We start from the raw sequence: 23,265 nt of genomic DNA on the forward strand, positions 1-23,265 counted from the left end.
GTGCCCCTGCCGCCATTTTCTCCGTCCACACTTGGACCTTTTTCCTGTCAGGCAGACACAGTACTCATCCACAGTCAGAGGCCTTTTTCCCGCCTTCACAGAGGCCTTCTTCACTTTACAGAGGTGTACATTTCATGAGGTAGAAGGTTCCCGCCATTTTGCGGTTCCGACTGGAACGTTTGCGTTGCCGCGGGCAACCTTCAAAGTGCACTTTTATCTTCATCCCACTCCCACTGTCTCCTCACACTTGGCTTGAACAGTAGAACAAAGTTCTGGACACAAAAATGGAGATTTTTCAAATTTTCTTTTGCCGTTGCCATTAGCAACCGGCCCGTTAACCAAGGGCAAAATCCCAGACGAGCCCCCAAATGTAGCCCTACTCCCAAAGGAGTGGCTGAATGTGGGTCCCCCTGGGTTACCGCTAGCAACAACAGTACCTTTCAACATGTTTTTTCAAGTGTGAGCTCCTCAGAGAAGGACCAGTCCGGTTTCTTTGGTTTTTAGGGTTTATTTGAGAGCTTGGATTGGAGAAGTGGGATACTCCAACAACTGAACTCTGCTCAATTAGGCCGGGGACTCTGAATGATACTACTTGGCACTATTCAGCGCTTCTCTGACGCTGGTTAACGCTGACTGATGCTGGCCTCAGCTTGGCCAGTTACTAGAACTTCACCTCTGACTGTGGAAAAGTCCCTTTAAGCTCCCCAAGACACTCTTTCCTGAGGTCGCTGACTTTAGAGCAAACTGTATTGCTGAACACTTCAGGACCCTTCCTGGAGCCCCCTTTCACTCCCCAGGCTTCAGGGCTTTACTACTTGGCACCCCCTTTACTGTGCACTCCCGGTTATCTGGCTCCTGGATCCCCTTTGACCTCTCTGGAGTGGTCCCCTCTCCTAGGCAGACCCCTGGGCAGATCTTGAGTACTCACGAAACTGTTTTTCCTTAAGATCTCTGCCCAGCAGCTCCACTCGGTCAGCAACTCTCTGGTTTCCTTGCAGCCCAGCTCAACCTCCGATCCGCTTAGGCCGACTGCCTGGACCACCTTCTTACATTACAGGAGGAGAGACAGCCGTCACCTCCTCCTGGGACTGATGCTCCCACCAAAAGACGCTCTGTCACATGCTCCCCACAGATTTATTTCCAATCCCAGGGTGCACTGCGGCAAACCCCACCCACTGGGACAGTCATAAACCCTGGTGTGCTATTGGTTAGGTTTCCTCCACTGTCCAACAAGATCCCTTATTGGATACAGTGGGGAGACTCTCCAGACTCAACAGGCCACACATGAAGGCATGTGACAGCACAGCTAACAGATCCGGCCCCCCTGATAAGCAGACAGGGCCACATATATGCTTTGTCCTAGCACCGACCTAGGAGGGGGCTACAGAGAGATGGAGAATTCAGTGATTTGTATTAATAAAGGATTTTTTATTGATAAAAATATTTCCTGGAAGACATTTCAGGATTATGAACAGTTACATTTGGTTCAGGGATTGGGGGATGGGATATATATATATATTTTATATATAATAACTCGGGGTAGAACAGGTATTAAGATTTAGTTACCAATGCAATAACATATTTCACCACTAGATGGCGATGGACACACAGAGTAGATTCAGGATCTATCAGGTTTATTTCTCGGTGTATTCCGATTGGAAGATGGATGATTTGGGGTTATAGGAAGTTTTAGTTATAAGGGGATCTTAATAAGAATTTGAACCCTTTAATGAAGATGGAGTTCTATCAGATTCTGCACCTGGAAGTGACGTACAGACGAGAACAACTTACTGCGCATGTGCCATGCGTTCCAACATGGCCGCTATGCGTTCCAACATGGCCGCTATGCCTTTCAACATGGCCGCTATGTGTTCCAACATGGCCGCTATGCCTTCCAACATGGCCGCTATGCCTTCCAACATGGCCGATATGTGTTCCAACATGGCCGCTATGCGTTCCAACATGGCCGCTATGCCTTCCAACATGGCCGCTATGCGTTCCAACATGGACACAATTGGCACTTTTCCACTGCAAGTACCGGCTCGGCTCTACTCGGCCCTGCTTGGCCCGGTTTGCTTTTCCACTGCTGGTACCGCATGGTACGGTGTTGGAACGGTTCGGTACGGTATGGTTTGCTCTTCCACTAATGTTAAGTGGGTGGGATAACAATGGGGTGGGTGGGATTCTCTGACCAATCAGTGGCTAGTAGTGACTGCATGCAAAGGATTGTGGGATATGGTACCAGTTTGGTACCTGTTGGAACCACAATCGAGTAGGTACTGTTTTTTCAGAGCCGTACCGTTCGGTTCCATGCAGTGGAAAAGCGCCACCGAACCGTTCCGACACTATACCATGCGGTACCAGCAGTGGAAAAGCACAAAAGCGTGCCGAACCGTTCGGTTCCATGCAGTGGAAAAGCGCCATATGCGTTCCAACATGGCCGCTATGCGTGCCAATAGGTTTCCTAATGTGACAGAACATAAACAACGGACATCTTCCTACACCCAGATAAGTCCTAAATTTTACATTTATTTTAGTAGTAAACTCTCCTTATAGACTGAATCACAGGATTACATTTCTGAGACGGCCATCTTGGTACACCCTGCACTGCTCAGAAACGGCCATCTTGGTACACCCAGCACTGCTCAGAAACGGCCATCTTGGTACACCCTGCACTGCTCAGAAACAGCCATCTTGGTACACCCTGCACCGCTCAGAAACAGCCATCTTGGTACACCCTGCACTGCTCAGAAACGGCCATCTTGGTACACCCAGCACTGCTCAGAAACGGCCATCTTGGTACACCCTGCACTGCTCAGAAACAGCCATCTTGGTACACCCTGCACTGCTCAGAAACAGCCATCTTGGTACACCCTGCACTGCTCAGAAACAGCCATCTTGGTACACCCTGCACTGCTCAGAAACAGCCATCTTGGTACACCCTGCACTGCTCAGAAACAGCCATCTTGGTACACCCTGCACTGCTCAGAAACAGCCATCTTGGTACACCCTGCACTGCTCAGAAACAGCCATCTTGGTACACCCTGCACTGCTCAGAAACAGCCATCTTGGTACACCCTGCACTGCTCAGAGACGGCCATCTTGGTACACCCTGCACTGCTCAGAGACGGCCATCTTGGTACACCCCACACTGCTCAGCAACACATTGATTATATAGTGAAATCGTCTATTTCAGTCTATAAGGAGAGTTTACTCCTAAAATAAATGTAAAATTGCAGACTTGTGTGGGTGTAAGAAGATGTCCGCCGCTGCTTCCTGTTCTGTCACATTAGGAAACCTATTGGAACGCATAGCGGCCATGTTGGAACACATAGCGGCCATGTTGGAATGCATAGCGGCCATGTTGGAACACATAGCGGCCATGTTGGAACGCATAGCGGCCATGTTGGAACGCACAGCGGCCATGTTGGAACACATAGTGGCCATGTTGGAACGCATAGCGGCCATGTTGGAACACATAGCGGCCATGTTGGAACACATAGCGGCCATGTTGGAATGCATAGCGGCCATGTTGGAACACACAGCGGCCATGTTGGAATGCATAACGGCCATGTTGGAACGCATAGTGGCCATGTTGGAACGCATAGCGGCTATGTTGGAACTCATAGCTGCCATGTTGGAATGCATAGCGGCCATGTTGGAACACATAGCGGCCATGTTGGAATGCATAGCGCATGCGCAGTAAGTTGTTCTCGTCGGAACGTCGCTGCCGGTTGCAGAATCTGATAGGTGGCGATATTCTGATAGAACATCGGGATGGGGAATGAAGGCAGATACACCCGGAAAGGAGATAACAGGAAGAGGAAGTGATGTCAGAGATGAATGGGGGTGCGGTGTAGAGGGGAGGAGCTGAACTATATTATTGGACATTTTACACCACCCTGTGACAGTCTTTGATAACATCCTGTAGGAGGGACGAAACGCGTCAGTCCAGCCAGTGAAACACAAGTAGCGGCGTACTTCCATTTTTTATGCTATAAAGTGAGTGTAATTCTACGCTTTTATTACCATTAATAAACAGAATTAGGCGATATATTCCTCCTGATTTCTGGTATTATACTATATATGAAGGGAATCCGCACCCATGAGGGGCTTCATTGGAGGACTACTAATACCAGCATCTGAGATGTTTTGCAAAGCGCACGACTTCTGTTATGGGAGTCTATGGCAGCAGGTGAGTGAGCGGGCTCATAGGAGGGGGGCGCGGACTGCACCTGTTCTGTGTACAGAATTTGGCACCCCGTTACTTTAATTATAATGGAACTGCAATCATTTTCACCAATAATGATGTTAGTATTATGTGTATATATGAGAGCGCCCCTCCCCCCACATATATGAGAATTACCAGAGAGAGCGCCCCTCCCCCCACATATATGAGAATTACCAGAGAGAGCGCCCCTCCCCCCACATATATGAGAATTACCAGAGAGAGCGCCCCTCCCCCCACATATATGAGAATTACCAGAGAGAGCGGCCCTCCCCCCACATATATGAGAATTACCAGAGAGAGCGCCCCTCCCCCCACATATATGAGGATGTATCTTGTGTACTGTGTCTGTATCCGTATCCTGTGCCGCTGTATACTGTATGGTAATCATCACCTAATATACACCACTCAGGCCTGACATGTGATGTAATACGGATACAAGCAATGAATCCGCCCCGTAGAGTGAGGGAAGTCCTCATACAACGATCTTAAAACCTCCACAACACAGCTGCATGGACTCGGGGGGGGGGGGGGGGGGGGAGACCTCCAATAAAATAATGACTGTCAGATGGGAGTTGCTGGTTGCTAAGCAGTCCCTGACTATTTTATTGGAGGTCTTCCAAGTCCATGCAGCAAATTAAACATTTGGTGTCAGGAAGTGGGCGAGTGTTGGAAGTGGGCGAGTGTCAGGAGGTGGACGAGTGTCAGGAAGTGGGCGAGTGTCAGGAAGTGGGCGAGTGTTGGAAGTGGGCGAGTGTCAGGAAGTGGGTGAGTGTTGGAAGTGGGCGAGTGTCAGGAAGTGGGTGAGTGTCAGGAAGTGGGCGAGTGTTGGAAGTGGGAGAGTGTCAGGAAGTGGGCGAGTGTTGGAAGTGGGCGAGTGTCAGGAGGTGGACAAGTGTCAGGAAGTGGGCGAGTGTTGGAAGTGGGCGAGTGTCAGGAGGTGGACGAGTGTCAGGAAGTGGGCGAGTGTCAGGAAGTGGGCGAGTGTTGGAAGTGGGCGAGTGTTGGAAGTGGGCGAGTGTCAGGAAGTGGGTGAGTGTCAGGAGGTGGACGAGTGTCAGGAAGTGGGTGAGTGTCAGGAAGTGGGCGAGTGTTGGAAGTGGGCGAGTGTCAGGAGGTGGACAAGTGTCAGGAAGTGGGCGAGTGTTGGAAGTGGGCGAGTGTCAGGAGGTGGACGAGTGTCAGGAAGTGGGCGAGTGTCAGGAAGTGGGCGAGTGTTGGAAGTGGGCGAGTGTTGGAAGTGGGCGAGTGTCAGGAAGTGGGTGAGTGTCAGTAAGTGGGCGAGTGTTGGAAGTGGGAGAGTGTCAGGAAGTGGGCGAGTGTTAGAAAGTGGGCGAGTGTTGAAACTGGGCGAGTGTCAGGAAGTGGACGAGTGTCAGGAAGTGGGTGAGTGTCAGGAAGTGGGCGAGTGTCGAGAGTGGGCGAGTGTTGGAAGTGGGTGAGTGTCAGGAAGTGGACCAGTGTCAGGAAGTGGGCGAGTGTCGAGAGTGGGCGAGTGTTGGAAGTGGGCGAGTGGAGAGACCGTTAGCACGGAACAGTCATTACTATCCCCAGAGGAAGCCGATTCTGACCCGTTTTTTCTGTAGGTCATCACTTTAGGGTGACGGGACATCCTCCTTCACGATGAAGGTGGCGCACATGTTAGGAATGGGGGAAGGTGGATAATATTGGAGTTCCATCGCCATCTCCATGGAGTGGGAATACAGAAAGGGTTTTGGCCCCCGGAGATCCGCACTCCTGACCTGAGCCGATTCCATATATATTCCTCCCCGTCCAGCAAACATTTTTTAAGTTTAACCCGTAAGAAATAGGAAACTCAGCAAGGTGGTGCACATTGGATTGGATTGGATTGGAGAGATTTTGAGGCCCGGGGATTTTGGGTTCACACCCCCTGAGAACTTTGGGAGGAGCACAATGATTGGACTGCACTTCCCTCACTATACGGGAGGGATTCATGGCTTGTATCCATATATATATATAGTACATCACCTATCATGTCTGATTTTGGTGATGATTAGCGGCACGGCACACATTTTATTTTGGTTATACAGCGGTGCAGAACATTCCAGCATTTTAACATTGGATATATAAGATAACATTGGAGGAATCTACAAGGGTTGCCGGAGTTTCAGCTTCTCTTTGGCCAGAGCGATGGAATAATAATGCTGAAACTTAATCATTAAAATTGGGATGGGAAACACAATGGTCAGAATGCCGGAAATGGCGGTCAGGCTGGCTACTATGCGGCCTGCCGTGGTGATGGGATAAGTATCGCCGTAACCCACAGTGGTCAATGTGATGATGGCCCACCAGCAGCAGGTATAGATATCCTCAAAGTGTTCATGTCTCTGTTGTTCTTCTGCCATACTGGACCATTCTAAATGGAAGGCCAAAGCAGCAAATAAAAGACATTCCAAGGCCAGGATCAGCATGAAGATGAAGATCTCGCGGGTGATGGCTCTCAGAGTCCCGGACAGAACCCTCAGGGCAAGGCTGCTCTCCATCAGACGGAGAAGTCTGAACAGTTTCAGGATGTAGACAATTCGTATCAATCCCACGACCTTCCAGGCAATGCCCAGCTTCTCCATCTGGGCTTTGGCCATCAGCTCAACAAAGACAGGAATGAGGGAAAGAAAGTCCACCCAGTTCAGAAGACTCTTCAGGAACTTCTTCCTGTTGGGGCAAAAGAAGAAACGCGTCCCGAGCTCCAACCCGAACCAGAACACACAAAGCAGTTCCAGGTACAAGAGGTAGGATGGGATCTCATACACCAACTCCATATGGAATATAGGCTCATATTCTGAGGAGTCAGACTTGTTCACTATGTGTGAGAAATGTGATTTGCTTTCCTCAAAGTAGATGATGATGGCTCCAATGATGAAGAGGAGGGAGATGGCGGTGACAACCTGGAACAAAAAGACAAGTTGTCACACCGGGAAAGTTATCTCTTACATTGACATCCTCCACCTATCAGTGCCATCTTAAAAGCCGTTTGGGCCCCTGAGCAAAGTAATTGAGGCCCCTACCAGCCTGTATCAGGTTCCCCCATCACAGTGCCCCTTACATCAGAGTTGTGCACCCCTCCCCCTTGTACTCACAGATTACAAATGCTGTTCCCACATCTAATGAAAGCAGTTCCTCCTTCCTCTCCTGTGCTGAGACTGAGGCGATGTCCCGGTGCCAGCTCTTCTCTGCCCCCTGCAGGAGGGAGGAGAAAACTGAATCCTCTCTCCAGCAGAAGCCATCCGCTGCTCCTTCTGACAGGAGAGACATTGCAGTTACTCCTGCCAAAGAAGAGAGGAATGAGCAGACAAATCACCAGTGCACCCCCCAACACAGCGCCAGCCCCCTTCTTCCTGGTGCTTAGGTGTGCCCATTCATTAAGATGGCCCTGCCACCTATCCCCCCCTAATGTGGGCTCCCATCAGGAAGAATACTTACCTGCCCAGCGGATCCACTAATCTGGTGTCAGAGCCCAAGCTGCCATCTTGGTGCACTCAGCCATTGGGCCCAGTGTCAGGGACATAGCCGTAGAAGTACTGGCATTACTGCCAGTACTAGTCATGGGCGCTACAGACGAACGCCTGTGCGCATGGGCGGGAATGCGCGTGCGCATTGGCGCACAGCATGTGCGTGGCGGCGCACAGCGTGCCAATTAAGCTCAATTGCTGGCCTATATAAACCTTCCTCTGGCCCCATCTAGTTGCTGGATTATCGTCAGCTTCCTGTGACCTGAACCTTGTTATCTTCCTTGAACTTCCTGTTGTGACCCGGCTTGTTTCTGACCCATCTGATCTCCTCCTAGTGTTTGACCCTCGGCTTGCTTCTCGGACTTTGCTCTGCTACTACCTGCCTGTTTTCCAGTGCATGACCCCGGCTTGCCTAAAGGACTCTGCGTCTGCCTGCTCTCCTGTGTATAACCCCGGCTTGCCTAAAGGATTCTGCGTCTGCCTGTTTTCCAGTGTAAGACCCCGGCTTGCCTAAAGGACTCTGCGTCTGCCTGCTCTCCTGTGTATGACCCCGGCTTGCCTAAAGGACTCTGCGTCTGCCTGCTCTCCTGTGTATGACCCCGGCTTGCCTAAAGGACTCTGCGTCTGCCTGCTCTCCTGTGTATGACCCCGGCTTGCCTAAAGGACTCTGCGTCTGCCTGCTCTCCTGTGTATGACCCCGGCTTGCCTAAAGGACTCTGGGTCTGCCTGTTCTCCAGTGTATGACCCCGGCTTGCCTAAAGGACTCTGCGTCTGCCTGTTCTCCTGTGTATGACCCCGGCTTGCCTAAAGGACTCTGCGTCTGCCTGCTCTCCTGTGTATGACCCCGGCTTGCCTAAAGGACTCTGCGTCTGCCTGCTCTCCTGTGTATGACCCCGGCTTGCCTAAAGGACTCTGCGTCTGCCTGCTCTCCTGTGTATGACCCCGGCTTGCCTAAAGGACTCTGGGTCTGCCTGTTCTCCAGTGTATGACCCCGGCTTGCCTAAAGGACTCTGCGTCTGCCTGTTCTCCTGTGTATGACCCCGGCTTGCCTAAAGGACTCTGCGTCTGCCTGCTCTCCTGTGTATGACCCCGGCTTGCCTAAAGGACTCTGCGTCTGCCTGCTCTCCTGTGTATGACCCCGGCTTGCCTAAAGGACTCTGCGTCTGCCTGTTCTCCTGTGTATGACCCCGGCTTGCCTAAAGGACTCTGTGTCTGCCTGTTCTCCTGTGTATGACCCCGGCTTGCCTAAAGGACTCTGCGTCTGCCTGCTCTCCTGGGTATGACCCCGGCTTGCCTAAAGGACTCTGCGTCTGCCTGTTCTCCAGTGTATGACCCCGGCTTGCCTAAAGGACTCTGCGTCTGCCTGCTCTCCTGTGTATGACCCCGGCTTGCCTAAAGGACTCTGCGTCTGCCTGTTTTCCAGTGTATGACCCCGGCTTGCCTAAAGGACTCTGCGTCTGCCTGCTCTTCGGTGTATGACCCCGGCTTGCCTAAAGGACTCTGCTTCTGCCTGTTCTCCTGTGTATGACCCCGGCTTGCCTAAAGGACTCTGCTTCTGCCTGCTCTCCTGTGTATGACCCCGGCTTGCCTAAAGGACTCTGCGTCTGCCTGCTCTCCTGTGTATAACCCCGGCTTGCCTAAAGGACTCTGCTTCTGCCTGCTCTCCTGTGTATGACCCCCGCTTGCCTAAAGGACTCTGCTTCTGCCTGCTCTCCTGTGTATGACCCCGGCTTGCCTAAAGGACTCTGCTTCTGCCTGCTCTCCTGTGTATGACCCACGCTTGCCTAAAGGACTCTGCTTCTGCCTGCTCTCCAGTGTATGACCCCGGCTTGCCTAAAGGACTCTGCTTCTGCCTGCTCTCCTGTGTATGACCCCGGCTTGCCTAAAGGACTCTGCTTCTGCCTGCTCTCCTGTGTATGACCCCCGGCCTGGCTTTTACTACTCCTCTTGTTGCCTGCCTTACCCAGAGTTCCAGGGAATCATCTGGTGTTCACCACAGGCAACCTGTGCTTCTTGGGACGCTTCACCTCCTGTACCACTTCCAGGGGTGATTCGCACTGAGCTGAAAGGGAAGCCCTCTCTGCACTTTGGCCTCCATCCAGAGTCGTGACACCCCGACATTTAGAAAATAGTATGAGCCTGTTAGCAAAAATGTGGTTTAGATGAGAGAGGGGCAGTCATCCGTTCCAGGGTAGAGGTCCCCTTTAGGCTCATCTTTTTTTTGTAAATTTTGTGCAGTTTCTTGCTTGGAGATCCTGCCAGTAACGGCACTTCCTGTCGCAGGCTGACAACACTAAGCCACTTCCTCGCAATAAGCAGCAGCATTGCCAGCCTGACGTGCTCTTTTACTGACAGAATCTCCAGCTATTCAATTTTGCAACAAGTTTTAAAAATATTGCTTAACCATCTCCGGACCGCCCAACCCCCGCAATGTACTGCAGATGGGCGGCCCATTCAGGCACTTGCTGGCCTCTTCCAGGTACCGGGTGTATGCCCCCCCCCTCCCCACTGATTAGACACAGCAGGTCCAAGCCAATGATTTATGGCCAGGACCTGCTGATCGGCTGTGTCCAATCACAGCCCGGAGCCCTGTGTTGACAAACAACACAGAGCTCTGTAGAGAGGGAATGATCTCTTTGGTTCTTCTCCCTGTGAAGCAAAGAATGGTCTGCTCATGGAGGGGGTAAACCTTCTGGAGCTGAAGAAGTGTTTGAGAAAATTGTACCCAGTGAATCACGATGACCATCATACTGAATAAAAGGTTTTGGGTTTACACTGTGATTGGACCCCACTACTCTCTGAGCCGTTAGTGGGGGATGCTGGAACCTCTAATTAGAGTCACCAAGCAGGAAAGTATCTGGAATGGAGCTCTTCAGGCTCCTCAGATGTGGAAGGAACTCCTCATGTTAGGAGAATACAGGTTATACTCTAAAGCCAGGTAATGATAGGACCCTCATAATACGGGTGACTTGTCTGAGAGTTATCCTGGGTGTTAGTTCCCTCCCCCGACATGAAATCTTCCACATTTACCATTGCTGCCAGGGAAGAGTACGGCTTGTGGAAGAGGTTCCAGACTTTGGGCTGCCATCGTCCTCTCCAGCTGCGGTCCTCTCTGTGTGTCTGCAGTAGAAGTTGCTCATCGCTGGGACCCATCTGATTCCAGAAGCTGACATCTTCCATGGCTTGGGACTTGTTATAGATGTTCAGCCAACAGCAGTGAGAGAGCTGAGTGAAGCTCACCTCCCAGAAGGTCAGTTCCTCCATGAGCACCGCTTTACACATGTTACCAGAGCAATGGAGATGCTTCGTCCTGTAGTAGTCCAATATATATCCAAACACCTTGGGGTTCCGGTCGAAGAAGAACTCATGGCGCTGAGGATCGTAGTTGCCGGCTTCGCTGGGACTGAGCTCAGCCAAGGCGGACAGTTTTGTACCAGGGAAGGTGAGAAGTGTGCTGGCAAAGGTTTCAAATCGGACCCCTCCGACATTAATAACCACACGTCGGGATGAGGAGTCCATATCCGAGAGTCACTGGTCCTTCTGCAAAGAGAAGTCACATCAGAATCACACGATGCCGAGTACAATCATCACACTTCAATATTCTGATTTCCTGTCACAGATAGAAATGGTGGCCGGGGGGGGGGGGGGGGGCAATGCTAACATAATGGGGGACTTCAACTACCCCAATACTGACCGGGCAAAGGGGGACAACTCACTCATTAACCCCTTCAATACCGGCCACTTTCCCCCCTTTCTACCCAGGCTAATTTTCAACTTTCAGCGCTCTCACACCTTGAAGGACAATTACGCGGTCATGTAACACTGTACCCAATATTGTATCTCTTTTTTTAGAGACAAATAGAGCTTTCTTTTGGTGGTGTTTTTCCACCACGGGGGGGGGGGGGGGGGGGGTAATCGTTTGCTAAATAAACCAAAAAAGACCAAAAATTTTATATCGGGGAAAAAAAAAAAAATGTTTTTCTTTGTTTCTATTATAACATTTTGTAAATAAGTAAGTTTTTCCTTCACCGATGAGATGGCATTGATAGGCACTGATTGGCATCCCTGGCGGGCTCTAGTGGGCATCCCTGGTGGGCTCGGGTTGGCATCTCTGGTGGGCTTGGGTTCGCATCCATGGTGGGCTCGGGTTGGCATCTCTGGTGGGCTCTAGTGTGCATCCCTGGTGGGCTTGGGTTGGCATCTCTGGTGGGCTCGGGTTGGCATCCCTGGTGGGCTCGGGTTGGCATCCACCTGGGCTCGGGTTGGCATCCATGGTGGGCTCAGGTTGGCATCTCTGGTGGGCTCTAGTGGGCATCCCTGGTGGGCTCGGGTTGGCATCTCTGGTGGGCTCGGGTTAGCATCCCTGGTGGGCTCGGGTTGGCATCCATGGTGGGCTCAGGTTGGCATCTCTGGTGGGCTCGGGTTAGCATCCCTGGTGGGCTTGGGTTGGCATCCTTGTTGGGTCTGCACTGATAGTCAATGATTATCAGTGCAGATCTCCTCTATTTGCACCTTTTCAGAACGAATATAGAAAAAGCCGATAACTGGCACTTTCTGGTTACGATGAGACCAGCTGTGATTGGACACAGCTGATCACATGGTAAGAGCTTATGTCAGGCTCTTTACTGGGATTGGAGATGCGGTGTGTCAGTCAGAGCGGCACACTGCCATACCAATCGCCGAGCTGCTTAGCCTGCTGGATGTCATATTACGCCCAGTAAGGATAATAGAGCCACCCTGCAGCCTTTATTCTGCACATGGCGGACGGGAAGTGGTAAAGGTAGAACTTTAGTCAGTAAATGAAGTCCTGCTAGATGTACTCAGGATGGCCCTGTGATAGGCCCACCGGGGACAGGGGCTTTTGGAGGGGACTGCAGGCTAGCCTCTTGCCTACTGACTATGGGCCCTGGCTTTTACTACTCTTTTTGAGGTTTATGCTTGGGGGAACCCTTGGAGTTCAAGTCCACATCTCCCCAAGACACACAGACTCGGGGACTCTAGGCCCGGGGTCCCTGTTAGGGCCTGGTTGCCTATTACCAATAAGAACTGCTCCACACAGTTAAGGGCCATACACACTATAAGATTTTCTGAAGACTTTTTCCTTCAGATTTACCTTTCCTATGTAGTACAAAGGCCGGCCAGATTGCATACAAATTGAAAGTGTTTAGGTTTGACCTCATATTATCTGGTTTTGGTAAATCTAAAGGAAAAAGTCTTCAGAAAATCTTATAGTGTGTATGGCCCATTAGACTCATAGCAGACGCGAATATCATCAGCTCAACCACCTGTCTTCTACACAGTGTTAATTAACTCACCTATTGTCTGCTAGCAAACTATGGGGGGATATGTTTTTTTTTTTAATTGCAAAAGGTAACTTTATTGAAAAAAAAAAAAAAGAGAGTTGCAACATACAGCAAGAATGGACATGCACAACGGCATTGAAAATAAACATGCACATAGTGTAGGTAAAATGAAAAAGAATAAAACATAAGTTAGAGCTTGACAAGTAATGGCCTGACACGAGCAAGGGGAAAGCCAGGCGGGGAGGGGAAGGAGGCACACTCCACCAGGTACACCGGCACATCACAAGGACTAGCCCAAGCAGGGAGGTAGGCCGGAACGGCCGACACAACCACACCGAATGCAGAGCACTCCATTATCCCGCCGAGGGCTCCCATGTCCACCTGTCCCAAATTTTGTTGAATTTCTCAGGGCATTTGGGGAATATGTTTACACTTGTAATAATGTGTATTGTACTTTGGGAGATTGATGCCGGCATGTCTGACCTGGAATGAGATCCCTGATTGTCCAGGTGGTTAATTGTGTCACCTATTCTTTGCCTGCTAGCATTCTGTGTACTCCACCCAGGCTGGTTGAAGTAGTACTGAGTTAATTATATCATTGTCAGATAGTAGTTGCTAGAGGGGGATTAGCCACGAGTCAGCCCTACCTCATTATCTAAACCATTAAGTGATGTTTTGGGTAAATATTCGGGTGGTCACTGATATACTTTTCAAGTGTATAAAAAGCCTGAATTCTTGTTCAATAAATCAGTTCCTGATCCCATACAAGCTAAGTTGTCGGCTGGTCTTGTATGGTGCAGCTATAATATCTGATTTCTATGTCCAAGAAGCGGTATAGTGACGGAAGCATTCAAGCACAGTGTAGCTCAGTTCTATTACAGGCCCCCTCTGCAGGTATAGAGATGTAATACATTAAATATAAGTGCTGCAGTTGTCATCTGCAGTTGTCATGGTGATACGCATATGATCCGTAACGATACCGGCCATTTTATGGTGTGACAGTTTGGTTGAGGACACAAACAGATGTGAAAGTTAGCAATCCTGGCATTCCAGGAATGTAACTCTTTTGAAGCCATTAAATCAATGAGGTTAGTTCTGCTTTATGATTTACTGCTGCTCGGGGGCTTCAGAAAAATGGCCGCCTCCAACAAGAAGAAACAGGAGCAATTCTGGAGGCAATGTACAGCACACACTAATGTTGGTGGCAGAATTAATAATGTGAAGTGGATTTTACTTTCTAAAGAACATTATTTTTTATTAGGTTGTTATGGATAGAGTTCCACTTTATCCACTTTAGCCCCAGCCACCGCAGATGTACTGCGGCAGTCTGGCTCTCCCAGGCAAAGTCCCGTACATGTACGGCGCTCAGCTGGGAGGAGCTAGTGGGCGATCGCGCGCCGCTGGAGGCACGCTCCTGCCCACGCTCGTCAGCGGGGAAGCTAATGCGTGTGGCAGGCGGCTCCGATGGCCACCAGCGATCTCCCGCCGCTGACAGAGAAGGACGGGCGGCTGATGTAAACACAACCGTCTGTCATTCTCCCTGAAGTTATCACAGAGGCTATGTGATCCTGCTATGTAGGATTGTATGTCTCTGTGATTACTTAACAAGCCCAACCCACCCCCCCACAGTTAGAATCCCGTCCCTAGGGACACATTTAACCCCTTGATCACCAATGCTGTTAACCCCTTCCCTGCCAGTGTCATTAGTACAGTGACAGTGCATATTTTTAGCACTGATTACTGTAGTAATGTCACTGGTCACCCCAAAAGTGTCAAAAATGTCAGTTAGGGGTCCGATCTGTCTGCTGCAATGTCGCAGTACCACAAAAAATCGCAGATCGCCGCCATTACTAGTAAAAAATGTAAAAAAAAAAACAATAAAAATTACATAAATCTTTCCCATAGTTAGTAAACGCAATAACTTTTGCGCAAACCAATCAAAATACGCTTATTGCGATTTTTTTTACCAAACATATGTAGCAGAAAACAAATTGGCCTAAAATTTTAAAAATTTAGATTTTTACATTTTTTTTTGAAAATTTCATATAAAAGAATGTGAAAAATATTATTTTTTCAGAATTGTCGCTCTTTTTTTGTTTATAGAGCAAAAAATCGCACAGGTGATCAAATACCACCAAAAGAAAGTTCTGTTTGTGGGATAAAAAGGACGTTAATTTAATTTGGGTACAGCGTCCCACGACCGCGCAATTGTCCATTAAAGTCACGCAGTGCAGAATCGCAAAATAGGGCCTGGTCATTGAGCAGCAAAATCCTCCGGTCTGAAAGTGGTTAAAGGCACAAAATTTCTTAAATGTCTTACAGGACAACTTCATGTCCCAATTGGTGGATTCCCCGACTAGAAATGATGCATTTCTGTATCTATGAATTACAAACTAATCAGATCTGGTTGCAGATGTGGAAATGCGGGACAACTTGGCAACTAGCGATCACAGGATAATTACATTCACCATAAATCATAGGAAAAGGAGGCACGAGGGTAGAAGAACACAAAACCTCAAACCTTACTAAACTGCTCCATACTACAAGATATTGAATGGGACCAAATCCTAGAAACATGGAACACAGAGGAAACATGGGAATGGTTTAGGAACATATAAAATAAGAGTATCACCCAGAGTATTCCAATGGGAAAAAAATAAATAAGAACGAAGGTCAAACCTGGGTGGCTAAATCATAACGTAAAAAGTCTTAATAAAGAGAAACAAAATGTATTTTTTTTAATAAAGGGGAGGGGTCATTGTCAGCATTCCAACACTACAAGGAATGCAATAAGAAGTGCAATCAGGGCGGCTAAAATAGACCATGAGAGACACAGCGGAGGAGAGTGAAAAAATCCCCCAAATGTCTTAAATATATAAACAGTAAGAAAGCGACGTCGGCACATATTGGCCCCGTAATGGATAATGAGGGGAAGTTTGTTACAAATGATAAGAAGACGTTTGTACTAAATGCTTTCTTATTTCCTTCTTTTATTTTTCTTATTTCCTTTTTACACAGGAAATCGAGGGGAATAACAACCACGACTGTATCATTAGCCACTTCCCGACCGGCGCACGACGATCTACGTCGGCGCTCAGCCCCGGCCAGGCAAACTGACGTAGGCCTACGTCAGCACTTTTTGCCGGCCCTGTGCGCGCTCCCGCGCCCCGCCGCCGCCGCCGATGACTCGATTGGGTTCAGAACCGATCAGTCATCAGGTCCAGGCCAATCATTTTTGGTCTGGACCTGTTGATCGGTCCTACCCAATCAAATGTCACTCTAAGCCTGTGAAATGTAAACACAGGCTTAGAGGAGATGTGCCCTCCCCTCACAACGGTCTTTTTGGATCCAGCGTGAGAGGAGAGCACATCTTACTGTGAGTATTGCACCAAGCACACCCACGCACAGCTAGATAGGCACATTTCACCCCCGATCGCCCCCCCAATTAACCCCTACAGCACCTGACACAACACACACTATATACAGCATATAGCATTTACCTATATACCTGTATAAGTGTGATTTGTGAACAGGTGTAGCACTTGCGACCCCCCCTTTTCCACTCAAATTACCCCCCACCCCCCCTAATAAAGATTTAACCCACTGATCGCCGCTGAACCCCCCCTGATCACCGCCGTTAACCCCTACACCCTCTGTCACATCAGCAGTATTTTTGTATTTTTGTATTAGTGTCATTGTGATCAGAATTAGCGCAGGCGACTAAGTTTCTGTCCCAAGAAGGTTTAGGGTCCCCGCCACCCGCCCAATAAAGATTTAAGCACCTGACCCCCCCCCTGATCACCCCTACACCCAGTGGTGGGATTCAAAAATTTTAGTAACCAGTTCCGACTTTCCCAGCAGAATGACCAGCGTGCCCCCTTTTAATGCACAGTGACCAGCGTGCCCCCCTTTCAATGCACAGTGACCAGCGTGCCCCCCTTTCAATGCAGAGAGACCAGCGTGCCCCCTTTCAATGCAGAGAGACCAGCGTGCCCCCTTTCAATGCAGAGAGACCAGCGTGCCCCCCTTTCAATGCACAGTGACCAGCGTGCCCCCCTTTCAATGCACAGTGACCAGCGTGCCCCCCTTTCAATGCACAGTGACCAGCGTGCCCCCCTTTCAATGCAGAGAGACCAGCGTGCCCCCCTTTCAATGCAGAGAGACCAGCGTGCCCCCCTTTCAATGCAGTGACCAGTGTACATGCCCCCTTCAATGCACAGTGACCAGCATGCCCCCCTTTCAATGCAGAGAGACCAGCGTGCCCCCCTTTCAATGCAGAGAGACCAGCGTGCCCCCTTTCAATGCACAGTGACCACAGCATTGCCCCCAATGATTGCAGAGTGCCAGCCACAGCATTGCCCCCAATGATTGCAGAGTGCCAGCCACAGCATTGCCCCCAATGATTGCAGAGTACCAGCCACAGGATTGCCCCTAATGATTGCAGAGTGCCAGCCACAGCATTGCCCTAATGATTGCAGCGTGCCAGCCACAGCATTGCCCCCAATGATTGCAGAGTGCCAGCCACAGCATTGCCCCAAATTGCAGAGCGCCAGCCACAACATTGCCCCCAATTGCAGAGCGCCAGCCACAGCATTGCCCCCAATTGCAGAGTGCCAGCCACAGCATTGCCCCCAATTGCAGAGTGCCAGCCACAGCATTGCCCCCAATTGCAGAGTGCCAGCCACAGCATTGCCCCCAATTGCAGAGTGCCAGCCACAGCATTGCCCCCAATTGCAGAGCGCCAGCGATCCCCCCCCCCGCGAGACCCATGCACTTACCTCACGGACGGTCTCGCAGTCGGCTCCCCGCGTCTCCAAGTCCTCCCGCGGCGCCTCCTCCTCGTCCAATGGCACGGTGTTTGCCTTTCGGCCAATCAGGAAGCGGGAGGACCCGCTCCCTGATTGGCCAGGAGGAGGATCATGTGACAATAGCGAATTCTCATTCGCTATTGGCACAGAATGGGCGGGTCGGGCCGCACTGCTCCGCCCCCCCGGCCGCCACATCTGCCCGAGCGCGGGACATTCAATTGTCCTGCGTAGACGCGCAGAGGGATTCAGCCGGTTCTGCGAACTTGCAGAAAGTTAGCAACCGGTTCTATGGAACCGGTGCGAACCGGCTGAATCCCACCACTGCCTACACCCCCTGCCATAACACACACCGTATACAGTATATAGCATTTTGCTATATACCCGTATAAGTGTGATTTGTGGTCAGGTCTAGCGCTTGCGACCCCCCCTTTTCCACTTGAATTACCCGCCACCCCCCCCTAATAAAGATTTAAGCCCCTGATCCCACCTGATCCCCCCCTGATCACCGCTAGTTAACCCCTACACCCTCTGTCACATCAGCACTAATACAAACGCAATATACGGTGTTTTTGTATTTTTGTATTAGTGTGATTGTGATCAGAATTAGCGCAGGCGACTAAGTTTGTGTCCCAAGCAGGTTTAGGGTCCCCCCCACCCGCCCAATAAAGATTTAATCCCCTGATCCCCCCCTGATCACCCCTACACCCCCTGCCACAACACACACCGTATACAGTATATAGCATTTTCTATATACCCGTATAAGTGTGACTTGTGACCAGGTTTAGCGCTTGCCACCGTTTCTTTTATCCGTAGAATACCCGCCAGCCCCTTCCAATAAAGATTTAAACCCCTGATCCCCCCCTGATCACATCCCGTTAACCCCTACACCCTCTGTCACATTAGCACTAATACACACATAATATACTGTTTTTACTGTATTTTGTATTAGTGTCATTGTGACTTGAGGTTGCTCTAGCTAGCTAGTTTCTTTCCCAAAGGAGGTTTAGGGTCCCCGCCACCCCCCCCCCCCAGATCCCCGGCGCATAGTTTAGAAATAACCCCTTGATTGCCACACACACACGCACGCACGCACATACACTTCCATTTCTAGTATAGTGTTTGAACAGATCAATATCTGATCTGATCAGAGCTATACTAGCGCCCCCATAGTTTAGGGTTCCCAAAACGCGGTGTTTGCACGATCAGCACTGATTCCTGCCAGCACCTGCGTTTAACCCTTTCACCCAGGTAAGTGTAGTAATCAATAGATTACTGTCACTTGCAAAAAAACACAAGACACAAAACCGCTGTGTTAGCAGAGTCAGGCCTGATCCCTGCTAGCATTAGCAGTTTTTTTGGTAGCACTTGAAATAATCTTCGACAACCAGGTGCTTTTATTACCTGTGAGTCGCATCACTGTACGGGTAAATTTAGTTACCAAAATGTCTAAACGTTCGTACAGGGATGAAGCTATTTACAGTATAATGACCATGCCAGGTGAGAGCGATGGGGAAGCCTCACCGGCAGAATCAGGGTCAGTATACGAACCAGATGACAGCAGCGGCTCCCTGACAGATAGCTCCGACGACAGATGGGTCCCTGTTAGACCCAGGCGTACCGGACCCCATTCTGAAGTTGTTGAAATGCAGGAATCGCAGGGTGCTCGTATGGAGCAGAGTGTGGGTACTAGTGCCGCTCATCCTTCTGACGACCTGGCAAGCGCCAGCGGCCTAGTACACCCTGGACCTAGTACAACCAGCACTGCAGTAAGACCTGGTGACGTGGCGAGTCCCCTAAGTGCAGTTGAAGCTGGTGCGGTGGCTAGCACAAGTAGTGGCCCGCAGCCACCGCGTATTCGAAGACAGGCCCGTAGAGCCCATAGTGCCCTCCCTGATGCGCTGGCATTTCCTAATTGGCAACCCACTGATTCTACAGCGCCAGTACTTCCCCCATTCACCGCCCAACCTGGAATCCACGTGGAGACAGCTGGTTTTACGCCCCTGAACTTTTTTGAGCTGTTCTTCACGGAAGATCTTTTCAGATCTATTGTGGATCAATCAAATTTATATGCTCAACAATTTATCGCCGCCAACCCAAATTCGCACCTTGCCAGACGATTCGGCTGGAATCCTATAACGGTTTCCAAATTTAAGATCTTTCTGGGCCTTTCCCTCAACATGGGCATAACCAAAAACAGAGTGAATTGCGGCTATATTGGTCCACTAGCCCAGTTCACCATATGCGCATGTACTCTGCCTCCATGTCCAGGGGGAGATATGAGCAAATTCTGCGATTTATGCATTTCAGCGACAATGAAATCTGTCATCCTCGGGGAGACCCTGCATACGATCGGCTCCACAAAATTCGGCCCCTCATAGACCACTTCAATCAGCGGTTTGCAGCCTTGTTTACCCCTGACCAAGTTGTCTGCGTTGACGAGTCCCTGATTAAATTTACTGGCCGCCTTGCTATGAAACAGTACCTCCCCAGCAAGCGTGCCAAGTACGGGGTCAAACTGTATAAATTGTGTGACAGGGCCACAGGCTATACAGTTAGTTTCCGGGTCTATGAGGGAAAAGATAGCACTGTGGAGCCCCCGAACTGCCCAGACTACATAGGGAGCAGCGGTAAGATTGTTTGGGACTTGGTGTCACCCTTATCCGGAAAGGGGTACCATTTGTACGTGGACAACTTTTACACAAGCGTGCCACTATTTAGTCACCTGCTCGAATTACAAATTGGCGCATGTGGCACCGTGCGACCTAATCGCCGGGGCTTCCCCCAACGGCTTGTAGATTCTCGTCTTAGTCGGGGGGCGAGAGCCTGCTTGAAAACGGACAAATTGCTTGCGGTGAAGTGGAAGGATACACGGGATGTTTATGTTCTGTCCTCCCTTCACCCAGACACGACAGTCCAAATCCCTACGGCAACTGGCGTTATGGAGAAACCCCTCTGTGTCCACGAATATAACCTTAATATGGGAGGGGTGGACCTTAACGACCAGCTTTTGGCGCCGTATTTAGTTGCCCGTAAAGCCAGACGCTGGTACAAAAAAGTGTCTGTTTATTTATTTCAATTGGCGATGCTGAACGCCTTTGTCCTATACAGGGCGTCAGGACGAACTGGATCTTTCCGGGAATTCCAGGAAGAGATCATCCTTGCCTACCTGTACCCAGGAGGCATGCCTGCCCAACTTCCCCTTCCAGATGCAGTGAGCCGGCTGCATGAGAGGCATTTTTCACATGTCCTCCCGAGTACCCCTACCCAAAGATGGCCCCAAAGAAGATGTCGTGTCTGTAGCAGGCGCGGATTTAGGCGTAACATCCGCTATTATTGTCCCAAATGTCCTGACCAACCTGGTCTCTGCATCGGGGAATGTTTCGAGCGCTACCATACACTAGTGGATTATTAGCGTAGGGTACAGCACGACACAGTGTAGGGCACACAAACACAGGGTCTCGAAGGATGTTGGATGTCCATCGACATTTTGAGAGACCCAAGCTGAAAGAGAAGATCGCAGAAGATCGCAGTCCCTCCCAAATCAAGAAACAGTTAGAAAGAAAAATAAAAGGATCCAAAAACTGTTGTTGTGTCAGTAATTTTATATGTCCTTCTACTCCTTCCTACTATACTTTTTTTTTATTGTCCTTTGTTTGTTTTTTCATTCTTTTGTGACCTGTTTCTCTTGCAGGTACTCGTCGGCTACCACGCATTGATTTTATATATTCTGACACACAGCGTTTGCGCTCAGCATATATGGATACCTTTGCCGATAGCAGCTGTGGTGATTTTCTGATTTCAGCACTGCAGTTAAAATCCTATTTTGGTATACGTGGATAGTGTCGTGTATACCCATCATTAAATTCAGTGGGTGGTTGTTTGGGCGGTTAATGATGAGTAATACTACGCATTATTCCTTTGCTGATTTCTGATAGGTTCTCTTTTTTTTCGTTCAGCCCACAGGCTGCATGAAAAAAAAAAAAACCTATATGCCAAACAAGGACCAGCAATGTACTGGTACGTTGCTGGACTTTGAGTGGTTGTACCAGGATGATGCCTGCAGATTTAGGCATCATCTTGGTATCGTTTTTTACAGCCAGCGGTCGGCTTACATGTAAAAGCAATCCTAGCAGGTAATTGGCCGCTAGACTGCTTTTACATGCAGTGGGAGGGGCCTCCCCCCCCCCACCGCCGCCTTCCGCAGCCTTCCGTGGTTTTTCTCGGGCTCTCCTGTCCCACCGGTTAACCCGAGAGTGCAGCCGGTGGTTCAGTTATCTAACCATAGAGCTAATTGGAGATGAGAATGGCTCCAATCATCTCTATGACCTAAGATGCCGGAGGCTACGAGCATTTTATGACTTCTGTTTCGCCAGAAATAAACAGGGCCATTGGGAAATTGGGAAAGTATTTTATCACACCAATTTTGGTGTGGTCAGATGCGTTAAGGTCAGAGGAGAGATCTAGAGTCTAAAAGACCCCAATTTTTTTAAAAAAGAGTACCTGTCACCACAGATTGCTATCATAGGGGATATTTAAATTCACTATGATAACAATAAAAATGATTTAAAAAAAAAAAATTAAAGGAAAGGTGTCAAAATAACATAAAAAAGCAAAAGAAAAAAGAAAAAAAAAAAAAAATTGAGCCCCCCCCCTTTCCCCCGGTGCTTGCGCGCAATGGCGCACGCAAGCGGTGGTCTAGTGTCATATGTAAACCGCAATTGCAGCATGCATGTGAGGTATCGCCGCGATCGCCAGATCGAGTGCAGTAATTCTTGCAGTAGACCTCCTCTGTAAGTCTAAAGTGGTAACCTGTAGAGACTTTTAAAGGTTTTTAAAAATGTACGTATGTTTTTGCCGCTGCGCAGGCATGCGCAATTTTTAAAGCATGTCATGTTAGGTGTCTATGAACTCGGCATAAGATCATCTTTTAAATTTTATCAAAAAAATTGGAATTATATAGTGTATTTGTGCAATAAATTAAAAAAAATGTATTTTTTTCGCAAAAATTGCGTTTGGAAAATCTGTGCGCAAATACCGTGTGACAAAAAAATTTGCAACATCCACCATTTTATTCTATAGTGCCTCTGCTTTAAAAAAATATATAATGTTTGGGGGTTCAAAGTAATTTTCTAGTAAAAAAAAAATATTTTTTCATGTAAACAAAAAGGCACAGAAAAGGCTTGGTTTTCAAGTGGTTAGAAGAGTGGGTGATGTGTGGATAAGATTGAGCATAAAATGCTGGGACTGTTCAAACACCCCCCTAATGACCCCTTTTTGAAAAGTAGACACCCAAAGCTTTTTTCTGAGAGGCATTGGTGAGTCCATGGAGTATTTTATATTTTGCCACAAGTTTCGGGAAAATTATTATTATTTTTTTTTTTGTTTTTTTACAGAAAGTTGTCACTAAATGATATATTGCTCCTGCATGCCATGGGAATATGTGAAATGACACCCCA

At 49.2% G+C, this 23,265-nt stretch overlaps 1 protein-coding gene across 1 annotated transcript in view; it reads right to left on the reverse strand.

The window, feature by feature from the left end:
- Positions 1-6,259: 6,259 nt before the first annotated feature.
- The window catches only part of LOC309562458 (voltage-gated potassium channel KCNC1-like), a 35,650-nt gene continuing 18,644 nt past the window's right edge, over positions 6,260-23,265 (reverse strand). Inside the window, exons 2-3 of the mRNA XM_082266688.1 lie at positions 10,729-11,238; positions 6,260-7,134 (exon numbers count right to left, since the gene is read on the reverse strand). Of these exons, the coding sequence (XP_082122814.1) occupies positions 6,337-7,134; positions 10,729-11,217 (1,287 nt within the window). The 5' untranslated portion in view covers positions 11,218-11,238 and the 3' untranslated portion in view covers positions 6,260-6,336. The remainder of the gene's footprint in view (positions 7,135-10,728; positions 11,239-23,265) is intronic.

This window comes from Pelophylax lessonae, assembly GCF_965119305.1.
Source record: "Pelophylax lessonae genome assembly, chromosome: 8".
In the NCBI taxonomy this organism is placed as follows: Eukaryota; Metazoa; Chordata; class Amphibia; order Anura; family Ranidae; genus Pelophylax; species Pelophylax lessonae.